A 17,259-nucleotide genomic window follows, 5' to 3' on the forward strand; every position below is an offset into this window, starting at 1 on the left:
ATTCATTGTTGACAAATCCACCACATTTTTGCTACGAGCTACAAGGGCTGTTCTGAAGGTAATATCTCCTATTTTATTATGTTGTCTCACAGCGTCAGAGGCAGATGTTGGTGTTATGGCAGTAGAGGTTGAACCCTCCCACCAGTATCCCATTACGTGTCGTTGCCATATGACAGATAGCAGCAGATGGGCAGTCTGACACAGGAATGCGTATGAAGCAAAGGGGTGTCACTGAATTCCTCTGGGTGGAAAATCGGCACCCACTGACATTCATTGACACGTGTTGAACATGGATGTGAGCACAGTGAGGTGGTGGGTGGCACTTTAGTATTGGCGACAGACAGTGGGTCACCTCTGCTGGTGCAGACTTTTATGAGCATGGCATGCAGACTCTTGTTTATCACTGGCAAAAATGCACAGCTAATGGTGGCAACTGGTGAAAATAGTGTTTTGTAGATGAGAATTTGCCCTACTAACAGTGTTAACTGTGCTCTTTGTATCTGTTACATTTTCCACGGAAATAAATAGGAGGCATTGCTTTCAGAGCAGCCAATGTATTTTTGTTTATAACAACAACTTGCAAGTACCATTTTAATTAGTAATAGGAAAGCAAAAAATTATATAGATTCCTTGTTTGCACTCTAGTTGTTCAGGTCAAATTTTGGGAAGCAGCTAATCCAAATAATAAACAAATACATTTGATTAGTTTTCAAACAAATTACAGTAAATGTAGTAGATACAGCTACCCAAACACTCCACTATGGTAGAACTCTACTTTTATGTATTTAAACCATTCAGAACTGTTGTTTTTTTTATTTTCTTTTTTATAACTGATCGGTTTTGACATAAATGCTGATCTCAAGAGAAACTGAATCATCAAGAAAAATGGTTCAACTTGTTGTTTAGCTGGAGAACAAAAAAAGCAGAACTACAAAATAAAAATCACACTAAAGTAGCCTTTTAAAACTTCTTCAGAGAGGGAGATAACAAGCTGAAGCACAGTATAAAGTTAGCCAACAGAACAGCAGTAATCTGCATAAATTATCCATACACACACGCAGAATCTTTCCCAGAAGCAGCTATTTCAAGGAGTGTGCTGCTTGCCAACAGGTAGATAAAAGTCAGAAATATCTCCCATATTTACAAGTTCCAATTAAAACCAAATAAAAAGGCTGCCCAAAACTTTCAGGTAAGTTGCTTATATCATCAAGTATCTGCTTGCTGATAGAAAGCCTCAGCCAGGTCTACCTGTGTCCAAAGGCTAACAATACCAGGCCTCTCCTAAACCAGCATCCAGTATGACTGCATGAATGGAGCTGCTCATGTTAACATATCTCTGAATGTAAGTGAAATGAAAGTGCATCAGTCTAACAAAGACCTGCTTCTTAAGACTTGTAAACTAACTACCACGCATTTTTGACTGATGCGAGTTACTAAACACTCACACAAGCTGCTCTGCCAGCAGATGTGAAAAGTTATTAACTGCTAAGCAGCAGAGAGAGTGTTGAAAAGTCAAGACATTGTCAAGGACTTCTTAAAACAAACAAAACAACCATTTGCAATATATATGCCTGCGTCCTTATTTTTAAGATTTTAAACTATGACTTAAAAGCTCCAACAATCTTCTGAGGAGGTGGGATGGGAGTGTCAGGAAGGCAGCTTAGGGAGTTAAAGAATTCACTGACTCATGAGACCACAAAACACACATTAGAAGAAAATGACTACTTAACCTGCATTTATAAAGGCACTGGCCATCAGCCACTTGAGGCAACTTCATCAAGTCAAAAGCACGCAGAATCATATTATGGCAGACAGACACCAGATGGCATTGACCAAACAACGCAAAGTTCTATTTTAGAAGAAAATGGCAAAATAACAAAGAATGGCCCCACAGCACAGGGTGTGTTTTAAGCTGATAGTATTGTTTGCTTTTGGAAAATTTGGGAAATATTGAAACCATTCCTACAGAACTGAGGCTAATTTCCTTCCTTAAAAGATAGGCTTTTTTTTTTTCTTTTTTTTTCTTTTTTTTTTTCTTTTTTTTTCCCAGCAATGTTCCAGGTTTCTTCTGGCTTCATGTTAAAGACACATTGGCTAGAAATGATATCAAAATCACCTACTTCTTGAGCCCAATGCAACACTAACCTCCACACGTTTATTGATATTCATTACTCCACTGGTTACCTTCGCAGACTGAGCAAACTCTCCAGAATAGCGGGTCTCACACAGAACTGGATGCAAGGACTAAATGCAGAAGAAGAAACAGAATGAGTGGGGCAAGGTGAGTACGGTTGAGAACCTTGGGTGATAAATAAGGGTGAGAACCTTGGGTGGTAAATAAACGAAGACAGGCTAAAAGATGAAAATAACAACAAAATGTAGAAATCCAAAAAGCAGAGTTAAGAAGAAAGTTTTGAGGAAAAAAGTATGGACAGAGGGAGATGGGCCTCCTCTAAAGCAAGCTAATTAGAAAGTCCCAAACAACACTGTATATCTCAAATGATTTGAAAAAAAACATAGAAGAGAAAGAAATACATACAAAAAAAACCCAACAAACCAAGAGTACTAAAAACTAGGATGGGTGTATGGTAGTCCAGCCTACAGCCCACATGCAGCCCAGCACAGCCCGCAATGTGACCCACCCCCTGCTACACCAGACCCTCATGGCAGCGGCTTTTCCCACTGAGCAGCCCGCCTGGACCCTCAGCACCAACAGAACATCAGTGTGCTGCTAACTGGGCTGAAACCAGGGCACAGCACAGTGCCAGAGCAATATGATGGCAAAGACGTGATGGCTAAACACAGTCCTGTGAACAGAGAAGAATATGCAGCTGTGCTTTCCCTGTTGATATTCCACTGTTTTTGTTTTGTTTTCTTTGTTCTTCTTTTTTGTATGTTTTAATAAAAACCATTAAAAATCATAATAAGTTTTGTAACATATATAGATTGACTATAATAGATTTTATGATGGCTGCTCCAAAAGTATGCTGCCTATTTTATTATGTTGGCCCACAATGTCAGAGGCAGATGTTGGTGTGGTATGGCAATGGAGGCTGAACCTTCTCACATTTTTGCCATGTGACAGATATTCTCTGCATCTGTTTATGTAAACAGTACCTTGACTGAGTCTTACTTAAATGTGGAAATATAATTACGCAACTTAGAATAGAAACAACACTTCTAAGGCTATTCATTCAAAAAGCCCAACCAAACTTTCAAATTCATTTGAAATTCAATTTTATTTCTACCTTTGGAAAGACTTATTATTTTCTTGTAGCACCACAAAAAAGTCTCAAAAAAAAGACATCAACCATGTGAATGACCTCTGACAGTTTTCCTAGGCTATTCCTTGTTTTCCAAACCATAATCTGCATACTTCCACACAAGTATGTAGAAAGAGAGGGACAGACTTTTGAGGAAAAAAATTTTCTGGTGTTTCCTATGAAGTTAGAAAGATCAAAGCAATCCAAGTCCTATCTCTGCCAAGAAGAGTGGAACATTTTGATATGAGGACTTTATTTTTTTTTTCAGATCCAAAGTTCTAAATTCAATACCATTATCTCAAGTAAGAACTTCACCACAAACTTAAGTATCTCTGCCATTTTAAAGCTTACATCATATAAACACTGATGATGGATTCTGAAGTTTCCAAAGAATTCAAAACTTGGTGCAACTACTTAGTGATAATTTAGCATCAGCTCACAGCAGCAGTACTGACATCTTACCAGATTTCTGCAGCAGATACCTTACATTAACCACAGCACACATTAAAGAAGCTGTGCTTGTGCAATTAGCTAATTAAAATAAATATGGTAATCCCCCTGCTGCAGAGACCTGCCAGTTAATCAATTATTCAAAAACCATCAAATAAAATAAACACTCGGCTATCTGTGTAATCAGCTATGTGTTTACAATAGCAACACAAAGCTGAGCACCGCTCACAGAAAGCTGTTGAGATGGGTCAAAAAGCAAAGTGTTATCCAACTACAAACCTAGAATGTGAAAGCGTTCCATAAAACATCACAAATTATGTCCAACAACTGCACGAGTTACGCCCTGCACATTTATGATAAGAGGAAGCAAAATAATCAACCAAGCTATGCATAAACTGGAACAACCTATCCTGAAATGAACTGTTAAACCTAATGTTTTAGAAATTAGGAATCTCTCAATATGTAAGTGAAACTTTAATTTGTTCCATTTGCACTGCAAATACACTTCATATGGTGACAACTGCATGATCACTTTCTATTTGTTTCCAGAGAACCTTTAGCTCAGTCAAGCACACAAAATCAGATCTTCTGAAGTGAGTTGTCTATTTGATGGCATATGTGTGATTGTTCTAACTCTACTCAAATCCTTCTCTGAAGACTTAAATTCTGGAGGAAAAAACCCCACAGTGCTGTACTAGTAATTGTAAATGCTTCACATGTTTTCACAGCATCTCAACACAGTGGAAGAATAGGATAGCAACATCTCTCACACACACAAAACTGCCTTTAGAAGTATCAACCATGTTGCTGGTGTATTTGCGACAATTGTAAAGCCAAGGATGTCAAGGTACAGATTTGACATGCAGTTTTAACACTGGTTCAGTAAAGCACTATCTTTAGGTTGCACATGTGGAGAACAAGAGGCACAACTATGGATCATTTAAGTTTTTTAATCTAAACTTGCATAATATCAGATAGGATCTCTGACAGATGCACAGATTGCAGCAGGATGCTAAATATCAACTTCATCTTCCAGTCCTTCACTGACTACATACAATAATAAAACAGAGATGGTCTTGGTTCCTCGAATGCTACATTTTTGAGTCACCTCCAAATCATGTTGTTGAATTGGGATCCATTGCTAAAATGCAGTCATTTGTTCATGTGACTCAAATGCCACAGCACACCAAGAGGCTTAGCGGGCATCATCAGTAGTGGCTTTTGAATTTGGGTTTTTTGGTTTGGCACCACAGTGGCCTCTAAACAGACAGCCACAGAGGTCAGAACTTTCAGAAGAGCACCACAGAACCTGTCTAACTCAGCCAATGCAAAACTGATGATAGAACCAGGCTCTTACCCCATTGGAGGACTAGTGCAATAAAGGAATAGCACATTTCAACAGTGGACTTCACAAACAATTGTGACATTTCCATTGTTTTACTTAATCAGCTCTCATCTTCACTTCTTAGACGCTTCACCACAGTTGAATACCAGTAAAAATATTCTTGAATAGGAAGTTTCAGCCAGTCTTAAAAGGCTGCTCACTATAAGAAGCAGCCTTGGAGATTACATACCCAACACACTTTGCACAGCTAGACCAATCAAACTGCAGTATTACATACCAAGAAGCTTTCCCTATGAAATGATGGATGCCAGTTTTGGCAACACAATCACCTACAGGTAGTATTCATAATGTCTTGTTACCCTTGTCCAACAGTCTACAGAGTTCCAATACCACACATGCTAAATTTTGAGTCACTGACGCTGCATTCTCAAAACTAAATTAAGCCAATACTAAAAGAATAAAGTAAGCAAAATTTCCTTGGCAAGCAGCTCTTCAGAATAAAGAATTAACAGGTTGTTAGCAGCAGTCCATAAAACTGGATAGATTCCAAAACTGGACTCATTCTGGCAAGATTTTCTCTGGAAAAACAGGAGTGCCAAAACTTTGTCACTGTACTCTCAGCATTAAGCACCAAGTCAAAATAGCAAACAAAGCTGTCAAGTTGCCTTTATTCAGCTCTCTCATTTTGTTGTTTGGATCCAAGCAACATCTTTTGTGATACTGTGGGTATTCCTCCCCATACACAGGTCTCAACAGTGGCATTTTATATGGGCATCTTTCTACACTCATTTTTCTCCCTTTCAAGCTAACTATAAGGAAGGAAATATAGAAAATATCCCATCTGAACAGATTCTCTAACTCAGGAGCTCAATGGAACTGATAAGCAGCTGGTTTACATTCTTAGCTATACCTATCAATCTCAGAGCTAAGGATGAACAAGGAAATACTAAAAGTACCTCAAAGATTCTGGACACTCACTGAATAAGGAATAAAAATATTACTTCAATGATGCAAGTTGTTAAACTTCATTTTCCACCCTCTCAAGCCTCACCTGTGCAATCTGTATTGGCTGAGATAGAGGGATCTGCGTCATCGGCGTTGCAGCAGAGGCCGAGATGGTGGCACCAGCAGCGCTGTGCTGCTGACTGGCTGAATGCTGCACTGCAGCTGCCAGCAACTGTGCCTGCGCCTGTTGTAGCAATAACTGTTGCTGGGCTGGCGTCAACGTGAGCTATAAATAATTAGAAAACAGCCATTAATAATGGAAAGAGCCACTTTAGCTACAAAGTCATTAGCTAGCCCATTACTAGTTATATTAACCAGATGTTCCTAAAACTATTACTACAGTTTAGCCAGGAACTAGTCAATGACTACGGCTGTAAATAAGGACAGCTGGCTACTCAACACATTGTATGAATCAACCTACCACAGAACTGATATAAACCAAACCACATGAATGGAAACATTTGCACTTACTGGAATTCACAGAATCTAATTTTACTCCCAAGTTTTCTCCTCAACTCTACCAGGAGATTCAGGGAAAAGGTAATTAAGTAGCAAGCAAAAGAAAAGAATTGTATCACCAAGCCTTGAAAAGAAATTTACACCCAGAAGAACAGCAAGTGATTAGCCAGATGAATGAGAAGCAGGAATGTTGGCTGTGGCTACTGAACAAACTGATAACACCCCAGCTGCTTCACATTAGCATGAATCCCTGCCATATTCCATCATTTCCATTATGCCCTAAGATATAAGTAAAGAACATGAGCTCCATTTGTTTTTCTCCAAGTCTCCCCATCTGCTTTTTATTTTTTTATTGAATAGAATAGAATTGGCAAGTTTACATCCCTTCCCTTTCCCAAACACACATTATCTCTGTGAAACAGGTGGCAGCAGTCTCTCCTTTACATGTAAATGAATCTTGACGCTCACATTTACTACAATCCATATCTGCATGGACCTGCAGTCCTATGTTCCACTACTGCAAACACTCAAAATAAAAGAAACTGATATTGTTTGAGAATGACAAAAATAAGTTACTAAAACCCAGCATGTTATTAAAACAGTCTTACTTCTAAAACCTTCAAATAAAATTAACCAGAACTAAATAGGATGTTGGCTGCAAACTAGCTTACAAGATTTAACAATTACTAGCTTACAAGATTTAACAATTGAACATGAAATTAAGACAGTTTCATTCATCTGCAGAGATGACCTAACCTAACAGTTTCAATTCTAAATACGTCACTAGATCAACTGTCTCACATTCCTTATTAATATGTACACTGTTAAAGATGGAAAGTTGACAACAGGGAAGCAAGATGTCTAACCTAACCAGCCCATTCACAGAACTTTCTTTTTTTTGACTAAAAGCTTCTACAACAATTTAGAAGCATTGATAATCCTTAAGCAACAGCTCTTCCACAATTCCTCAGAAAACCTTGCAATTAACAACTCAGAACTGGTAGGTTAAGACAGAGGAGTTGAATAAGTTCAAGGCACAGATCACCACAGTTTCTTAGAAAGAAATCTGTATGAGAAGAGAAAACTAATGTCAGCAATTCCATCGCTTTTGTTCTTCATTGTAACTCAACTATCCAGTACAACTTAATCTTGCATGTCTGATTTCACTCTTGCAGTAATGCTATCAGCAAATCATTTGGGCACACCAGGTTTAAGTTTCATTGTAGGTGGGTTTTTTAATGCAAATACTTCGTAACAAAGCCAGACCAAAGGGTGCCTTTTCCTAAGAAACTATTTTCCCTCTTGGTCCCTCTTTCACACCAACTTCCTCCTACGTGAAAGGAAATGACAGTAACCTTCTCTGGTAATTCTACAGGGACAGCAGTACTGCCATCATCTACCAGGCAGGTGGCTTGCTACCAATGTGCTTAGGTAAATCTTACCCGTGATAGCAGTACTGCCATCATCTGTCAGGCAGGTGGCCTGCTACCAGCACACTTAGGTAAATTGTACCCCAGTGATAGCAGTACTGCCATCATCTGCCAGAGAGGAGACTTGCTACCAGTACGCTTAGGTAAATCTTACCCCAGTGATCTGTCCTCCGGCCAGCATGAGCTGGGTCTGGGGTATGGCCGCCTGCACTGAAGGCTGCTGGGAAGGCTGGCTTGGCTGCTGAGAGTCCCCAGATTCTTCATTAGATTTAGACTAGGACAGAAAAAAATACAACTCTTTATAGTGTAAAACAGATGTTAATGTCTAACACTGCTATGTGAACACTGCACAATAAAAATCTTTCATCTGCATACAAAAAGCCCTTGGGTTTATTTTAAGAGTGGGTTTAAGCAATGGCTTTATGTGCCCACCATCTCAGCTATGATTCCTCAAACACGTCTGTAGGTAATGCGCTTTAAACAAAAAGAGACTCGCAAGTCCTTCATGACTCTGACATTATTTTCAGATCTCATTTCATTTTACACAAGGCAACCAAAGCTGACGCTACCTTGCACCATAAAGAAATAAAAGGTTGTTAAAATTATTCATTGCCTAAAATGCTCAACAATGGAATGAGAGAAAGGAGACTGTTCCTATTTTCTGTACCTGCATCCTGGACCTCGAAATCGTCATATTGTTGGCTGATAGAGAACTAGTTTGAAAAATCCTCATAGATTTATCCGCTTATAGCAAAATGCATTGTAAATAATCAAAGCTTAGTGTTTATTTAATTGAACGCTGCTTTATTTTAAATGGTTTGTTGTTTTTTAAACAGAAGAAATTGCAAAGACACGAGGGAGGAAAAGCAAGTGCATGAAGAGGGGGAAGAGAGTTTTATGATAATTAAAACTGGTTATGCAGAACATTAAAATTCTGCATAGATTTGCATATTTTCCACCACCTGTTTTGGGGACTGCAGAGCAGGCTAATTAACATAAAGGCTCTGATTAATTCTGCCAGTCATTGAGCGATAATTACAGCGCAGGACTGTAAACATTCTGCACTGGAGATACAGCCTGTTTGCCAACATCTCTCTCAGGGATGGAAGTTTACCATGGCAACCAAGGCAATTTTCTGCCTCCTTCCTCTTAGAAAGGAAGGTCACTATACCTCCTCTTCTTTCCAGATTGTTATTATGTATAAGTGGGTCCACATTCTATTGCATTTCATGTAATGCACTACCTACGTTCCTTAATAACAAGCAATGCTGAGACCAGTTTTCAATAATACTATGTCCCTTGCCCTTTAATATAGCACTGAGAGGAAGTGGCACATTAACTGATACACTGAAGCGTTTAGCATCGTAAGTTTGTAAACTCTGTTGTCTCACATACATTATTGAACAATTACTCCGACTTACAGTAAATTTACTATGTGTTATTTATACAAGCAATCTATACTAGCCACATTACATAGCTAATCTTATATTACACCTCTATATCCAGCCACTAGAAATAAAGACAAAGTAATACTTGCTATGTTGAAAATAAGTTAAGTGGAAGAACACAAAACATTCCTAGAGTTTTATGGCTTTCATGATAAATTACAACATCTGAAATTCAGAATAAAATGATGATCGCTGGATGTTTTAACCATCTCAGCTCCTGAATGCTCACAATGCTGATCCTCATTTACACTAGTGGAACCACATTCATCTATACCTATCACCTGCAAGACCAGTCAAAATGAGGAAACAAAGCAACATCTCATGGTTCAAGGCCATCTCTAAAAGGTCCAAAACGCTGTCTGGAAAGCAGAACAAAAGAAGGGCAAGCAGCAGATGGAAACAGTTTTTACCTGTACATTTAAGGACTGAGCAGCAGCCTGTAAACTTGTTCCAGCGAGCTGGACCTACAACACAGTGCAAAAACAGAAGTGACGTTGAATCTACAGGAAACTAAGTGTAAGAGGGAACTACCCCATCGCAACAAAAAATCACCCCAAGAACAACACCTGCCCTTCTAACACTTCACTCACTGAAACTCTTTCAGTCCTATTTGTCCATCTCTTGGGGAAGGTACTCCAGCCATAGGATCCAAAAATTAAAGTAACTGAGTAGAAAGAGCACTTTGGGGTTGACAGTCTAACTGTTCCTATTACTGGACAAATATCCACACTTTAGGGGAGGGAACTACACCCTACTTATTGTCCCGCTAATATTTCAGAATGGGTCTTACCCCACATATGCAGATTGCACTCACTTGCTTCCCCATTAAAAAGAGCAATCACCTGCATAGCACAAAACCCTCAGCACAGAACTCTTTCATGGATCAAAACATTCAACTACTTGCAATCCTCAGCCACTGAAAAAAACATTAAAAGAGAGGACTGGAAATGCTTTACAATGGTGGTATTGATTCAGGTATGCTCAAAACTTGGATCCAATGTTCACGATTAACAGCCTAGTCCAAATAAGCTCTTGTGTGTCACCAGTAAAAAGTAACTGATATTTCAGAAACCTCACTGAATAGTGTCATTTTATCTATAATAAGGATTTTTTTTTTCCTGTATAACAAATACTAAGTTTTTGTTTACTAAAGGCTCTTTTAATCAGTCTCTCCTTGTTTCTACGACCATTCCTATCATACAGAAAGAACACTACGCAATTAATTACCAACACTTTCAAGGGTCACAGTAACAGCCTGTAACAAAGTCCATCTTTGACTATGTTTGAGAGTCACAGCTCATTTGAAAACGAGGCAACACATAAATAAAAAACCAAAAACAAATCAAAACACAGTAGTGGCCTCTATAAAAAGATGTACCCACATAGAATACTGTATAAAAGTGTAAAGATATCTCTAAGCACAGGAAGAAGAATTCTAATATAAACTGAAGTATGTTAAACTAATAACCGAGTATTTGAACAGGCAACCCTTAAGAGTCACTTTGGAAGTATTTTCTACCACCCTGGATGAAATCCTAGTAGACTTACTAAGCGTGTTCTCCATGTAAGCCAACATTCTAAAAAACCCTCATCCTTACCATAGGGAAAGTATAGTTTGCCAGTCAATGATGAGCTCTGAAGTAAAAGCAGAGAAAAACTACACAACAATATCCTACCATCAGTCAAAAAGAACACACTCAAATCATTTTATCAACTACATAATGATTAAAAAACCCAGAACACTGAATGAATCTCAAGTACAGACAGAATATATGGGAACATGCCTTTGAATGCGATTTGGGCTTCCCTTCCACCATAGACATTTTCTAAGTAGGAATTCAACTGCTCCTGATAGCACACATCTCAATATTTTGCATTCATCTAGAGGAAAGCACTCTAAGACTGAATAACATCTCACAAAGAACAGCCATACTTGAAGTTTAAAAGCAGAGTCCTGCACACCCAACAAGTGCATACAAGAATAGTCCAGATTTGTCTTTGAACCAGAGTTTCAAGAAATTTATAGCTTTATCAAACATAAAGTCACAACAATCCTGGGAGCTGTTTAAATAAATACATTTTCCAAGCAAGATAAGGCACTGCGCTAAATAAAATTACAGTCCTGTATCAACCAATATAACAAAACAAAGGCTAAATCAAACCGACAACCACAAGAGGAAAAAAAAAAAAAAAAAAAAGGATTTAAAACAAAATTAAAAAGCTTCCACAAGATTCTTCAGGACAGCTGTATCTGTCTCCACATACTGACAACCTATGAAAATTAGGCTGCCTTTTTTGTGTAAAGAAGCCAACAACAGAAGCCTATAGGTTCAGCAAATCCAGATGCTGGCATTCCTCCCTAAGTCCCATATAGCCTGATCTACTAGGAAAATTGTAATTTACGTGACAAGTGTTGAATGTTCCATACAGTAAAATGGCAATTCTGAGCTCTTTTAATAGGGTATAAAAGCTTCAGTAGGTCAATTATACCACAACAACTGTGCTACAGCAGACCTCAAGCATTCAAGGTCAGCCAATTAGCTACAGTATTTTAAAGTTTTAACTCGGTGCCGAGGAAGTGAAAGAAATTAGGACATTTGTTTTCACACTTCAACTGCTAGCAGATAAAAAAAAAAGCTACCAAAAATACTGCTCATGCTTCTCTTCACCTAGGGATGTCCCATTTTTTACTTCAGAGTACATCTGAAGATCAGCTTTGATTCCCTAAATGCAGAAGCAGCAGAACAGAGGGATCACAGCAGAAAGCCGAATATCATCCTACACACAGGTACCTGAAACAACTTCTTATAAGGAAAAACACAAACAAAAAAAAAATCACAGAACACCACACCTGACAGAAACATATGTGCTTAATAAGTACCATAATTACACATTTCTAGTCAATATGTAAGAGCTCAGAAGATCAGAACACAGTGCTGAATATCTTTCAACATCATTTTTGTTTTCATCACAAGGTACTGACAAATTTCAAGATGTTGGCAAATGATGGGCTAACACTATTCTTCATCAAAAAAATTAAATTTGACATTGCATTTCATTTACACCCAATAACTTTATTTTTAATCACTTTAGACAGTCACAAGTCCTGAGAAAGAGGCATTTAAAGTTCCTCCCAATAGGTTTCACTCTGATGTAGTCTACAGCACTGTGCAATTAAATGAGCGCCACAGTAAGAATCATAGAATCATAGAATCACAGGCATTGGAAGGAACACACAAGAGAAGCTGTGTTTGTACCTGTTTGAGTCACCTTTGTTCTGAAATGGATCTTCTCTTACCTGATGAAGGTGCCCAAGAAAGGCCTGGGCCTGGGCTGTAGAGATTGGTCCTCCAACAGGCACAGGCTGCTTTTGAAAGTCCAGGCCATTTGTTTGTGTGCCTAGAGGAAGAGAGATGACGGCTATTAGCTATGATTTTAACTGAAAGAAAAGATGACTTAAGACGGCATAACTCTCAATACAATGTAATAGAAAAACACTCCAAAGGGTAACATGATATCTTTTTCTTCTTTTTCATTGAGATGGATAAAAAAGGTTCTGTCAGTTCCAGGCTTTGTTGATTCAGATTTTGTCAACTGAAAGAAAATATTAAGCTAATTTAGTTAAATTCTGTCACCTTACCTATCATGTGTATACTACTACCCCATCATTCTCAAACCACGGCAGAGAAACAAATGACTGCAAGCTCCACTCAGTAATTGAATACAACCTTGAAGCCCAGGAAGCGACAAGAATAAAGTTCGTATATACCCATCTCTCATTACAGGTAGGAAAGTAATACTTGAGGAAAACAAAAGTGCTGTATATGTTGTCTCTAATCAAAAGAGAAAACTGTAGTCTGGAAGTGCAGTCTCCAAATTTGCATGGCTACTTTTGCAGAGCTTCCATAACAGAACTGTTTGCTGTTGCTCTCATCCACTTTCATATAAATACAACCTGGTATTTTCCTGTATCTTTGTTGTCATCCTCCTGAAGAGCTTAAAAGACACAAAAATCCACAAAATATCTGCAAATAATCTGAACGTGTGAGAGAGAACTCAACCTTTCTTCCCCCCCTCATTCCCCCTTTAAACTGTCAAGTAATTTCCTATTGCCACAAAATGCTAACCACAAACTTGAAAAAATCATTCCATGAGTAGATAAAGTGTTAAGGACGACCAGTTTTGTATACGGCATATTACTACCTACTGTGGCTAAGGGCAATAAGGAAGATACTGATTTTGTCAGGCTGCAGGGAATGTCTTGAACAGATTATGCCATCTTAGAAACTATGTCTACAATGAAGAACAAATAGCTTTAAACTTACAAGTTTATATCTTCACAATAGATTTTGTCGATGCTTATGAATAGATGTTTAATTCATAATTCTGAACTCCTTCCATGATCTACATTATTTTTCTTTACAGAAATCTACATTACCTAATAAGCAATAATCACAGTTGTTAAATAATGTCATTAGAAACAACTGCAAAAGCAAGGAAGAAAAAAAAAAAAAAAAAAGAAAAAAGAAAAAGGTTACAAATACACTACCCAATATCTAATATAATTTTATACTGTTATTTTGACCTACAAAAAAAGCTTACATAGATAAGATTATCAAAAATTATGTCACTGTTCAACTTAACACAGATGCAAGCTTTCCAGCACCAATGCAAGTCGTAATTAAGGTGGCCACGTGATATGGGTGTTTTGTTTTTTTTTCTTTCTGCTGGAGGTGGTGTGAGGGAAGAAATGGTCAACTCTATTTTTACTTCTCTGCTTTGAGACAGGGTTTGCATACTTACATCTTTCACAACCAAAGATCCACAGACACTTTAAATACTCAAATTTTAAACTATGTAGAATAATTTTGCTCAATGAGTCCAAAGTTCCAATACAAAGTGCATGGAAGGACTACCACCAGTCTGAACTAATCCTGAATGAATGTGACCGGTCGCATTACACCAAACAGAGGTTGGTAAGACAACCTGCTGGAAAGAGCTAGAAGAGTCCTATCTGTTTCCATTCTTTTGAGTAAAATGCAGAATTGTCTCAGTACAGAAGTCTAAAGGGAGTGGGAAGATGATTGGGTAAACATAAAATGAAACCCTGACAAACAAATACTATAATCCAAAGAAAATCTACAACCTCCTTATTCAAGCAGACATTTTTAATCAGGTATTTTCAATCCTGCTGAGGAACCTCCAAGTAGGAAGGGGGGGAAGAAAAACCTACTGTAAGGCAGGTATCCCTCCCTCCAAATAGAAACTTTCAAGGGTCAAAAAAAAATTATCCTTTTCAGAGAGGATCAGCTGTTAACCTCACCTTACATAAACAGTTGAAATAGTTCTTGTTGGCTGTCTTCCAAAAAGAACCTCAAATCATTATGCTGTATTAAAAAAAACACTGATATACATGTGCATATAGACACACTGGTTAGTGCTTCTGCTAAGTCTGATATGGAGGATTGAAACAAGCCTCCTACAGCTGACAGTTCTGAGCTAAGCAAGTTCTAAGATTGAGCCTAAAATCTTCATTGATTTCAAATATTCATGACTATCACAGCGGCAGTTTAGAATGGTATCAAGAGAATATAACATTTCCCTTAAATCAGCTCTTAAAGGACTACAGCTCCTTCTCCCCATGCCATCCAAATCTCAACTTTAAGCAAAAACCGGTTTACTCTGTTCTACTTGCATCTTAAGCTTTCTTTGGTATCTGGAAGGCCCATTCCCCTTTGGATGCAGCCTTAGTTTTGGAAAGAACGCTGCCAATGTTTCTCACATTTATCAGAGGATGCCCACATCTTCTGAAGAACAGCAGGGAAAATGAACTTTGAGTTGAGAGGTTCACAGGTTTTGCTCTTAAGGTGCTCAGAAGGATGCAACAGCACTCCTATGGAATCCAAGAAATCTCATAAAGAGACTGGAAAATGGAGCTATCTGAATCAAAAGGTCACTAATTGTAAGAACACGAAAGGACCAGAGTGCTGCTTTTGCTCAAGGTAAGAGCTAAATGCAAGAAAAAAATTAAGAACAACAACATAACAACAGATTTTAACACAGATATTTATGTCATTCTCATCTCCATCACATGTCTTCATAACTGCTAGAACTGATCAATAACTCACCAACATCAAAGAGGTGGGAGTGGGAAGTCTCAGTCTTCCACCTCCCTTATGTTCTTGCATACAGGCATGTTGTCACTGTTCTGTTCCTTCTGATAGTTCATGGGCACAGAAGCAAGTGAGTTCATGTTGCTAATGGAGTAGAAAATCCTTTACATTAACTGTTCCCTTTCCTGTAAGACCAAGTCAATTCATCCTACTGAACCAACAGAAAAAACTAACTTCGGCTTAGGGTCTGACAAGCAGCAGACAGAAAGCAGGAGAGGGCAGAGAGGTGACGGCAAGGAGAAAAGCCTCCCCCACTCCAGCAAGTTGTTAGATCACATCAAGCATTAAGATGTAGTTCCACCCTTACAACCCAAGTCCAGTGCAACTTAAGCATCTCCAGATTCTGGCATAAACTCAGCTATGTGGTTAATTACTTCAGAGAACTGGTTTGGATGAAGACTAATAGTAAGTGCAGTCGCTTTTCAGCCAAATCAGATCTCTGAACTGTCTCATTTAAGGCCACCCCAGGGAGCGGAACAGAACATAAAGTACCACATCAGCCTGAGTTTGAATCAGTGTTTACTGTTTTCCAATCACACTTCCTAAGGATAAACACAGGGCCAAATGGAGCAGGAAGGAGGAACATGCTGAGAAACAGCAGTCAGGAGAACACGCTTCAAGATATTAAGACCACAACCATCAGAATTTATTCTGGGCCTTGCAAACGGTTCAAGAAAGCAAGATGAGTGATGGACTACAGCTCTGGAGAGATGCAGAATAGGGTGCGAGAAAGTTCTTATGAAAGGAAGACAAACAGTGAGGAGGAATATTTCAAAACCAACTTGAGCACACATCTGCAATGTGCTCTTGAAAACATCCTGCAGCACTGACAGTACATTTCCCCATCTGTCCTGTGATAAATGCCCAGTACCCAGGAATTGGTGTTTCCTTGTCTATGTCATTAAATAAAAAGTTTAGTAGTTATATGTGCCCAGAATTCTCACAGTTAAAAAGAAAATCAGAAACACTTTGCAGTCCCTTTCCCATAGATTCTCTTATAGAAACTGGAAATTCAACCTCAGAAAATGAAGCAATGCAAATAAGAATATCTAGAATCCTTCTTTCAAATATCATTTTGCTATTTTATCAATGTATGTCCTAAAACTACAGCTTTCACAGACATTAACCTTGGTTTTCATACTACTGCATTAACAGCTTTTAAGAACACTCATTAAACAAGGAAAAAAAAGAACTGTTCTGTATAGTTGTATGCTGTAACATACAGAAAGGAAACAAAAAAGGCTATCGGTATTTCTACATGGCAGGGTTTTGCCCTTCTCTCTCTCTTCCTTCAGGTAGATACTAAATTACCTGTTCATCCCCCTATGAAAGCTGGAAAAGAGTTGTGTAATTCTGCAATACTGAATAACAGTTCATCAATTCACCCTCTTGTGAAAACATCTGGCCAACAACTCCTGCACTAACCAAGACTTTTACTGTTGTTTTTTATTCATCTGAAATACAATTTAATTTTTAAGGTGCTTAAGAGATGAGTCAAATTAGTACACAAAGTTAAAATCTGTTTCAATGTTTTATTGTGTCCAGTTTCAGGGAACTTTACTTTGTTCCTTAAATAGCATTAAAAGCACAAAATCTAGTTTGTTAACTTCCATGGAACTTAAATTCAGAACTTTTGATGTTAAGCCATCTTTACCAAACTGCATCAAACTAACTGCACTGAAAACA

At 38.2% G+C, this 17,259-nt stretch overlaps 1 protein-coding gene across 15 annotated transcripts in view; it reads right to left on the reverse strand.

Moving 5' to 3' along the window:
* The window catches only part of POU2F1 (POU class 2 homeobox 1), a 116,874-nt gene that overhangs the window by 36,676 nt on the left and 62,939 nt on the right, over positions 1 to 17,259 (reverse strand). For 6 of the 15 annotated variants that reach the window (XM_032448262.1, XM_015879208.2, XM_032448234.1 and 3 more), the window contains 5 exons: positions 12,699 to 12,799; positions 9,811 to 9,864; positions 8,107 to 8,226; positions 6,110 to 6,289; positions 2,146 to 2,244 (listed from right to left, as the gene is read on the reverse strand). In XM_032448262.1, the coding sequence (XP_032304153.1) occupies positions 2,146 to 2,244; positions 6,110 to 6,289; positions 8,107 to 8,226; positions 9,811 to 9,864; positions 12,699 to 12,799 (554 nt within the window). The remainder of the gene's footprint in view (positions 1 to 2,145; positions 2,245 to 6,109; positions 6,290 to 8,106; positions 8,227 to 9,810; positions 9,865 to 12,698; positions 12,800 to 17,259) is intronic. The other 9 variants (XM_032448252.1, XM_032448248.1, XM_015879247.2 and 6 more) reach the window with 6 other exon arrangements.

This window comes from Coturnix japonica, chromosome 1 (assembly GCF_001577835.2).
Source record: "Coturnix japonica isolate 7356 chromosome 1, Coturnix japonica 2.1, whole genome shotgun sequence".
Classification (NCBI taxonomy): domain Eukaryota; kingdom Metazoa; phylum Chordata; class Aves; order Galliformes; family Phasianidae; genus Coturnix; species Coturnix japonica.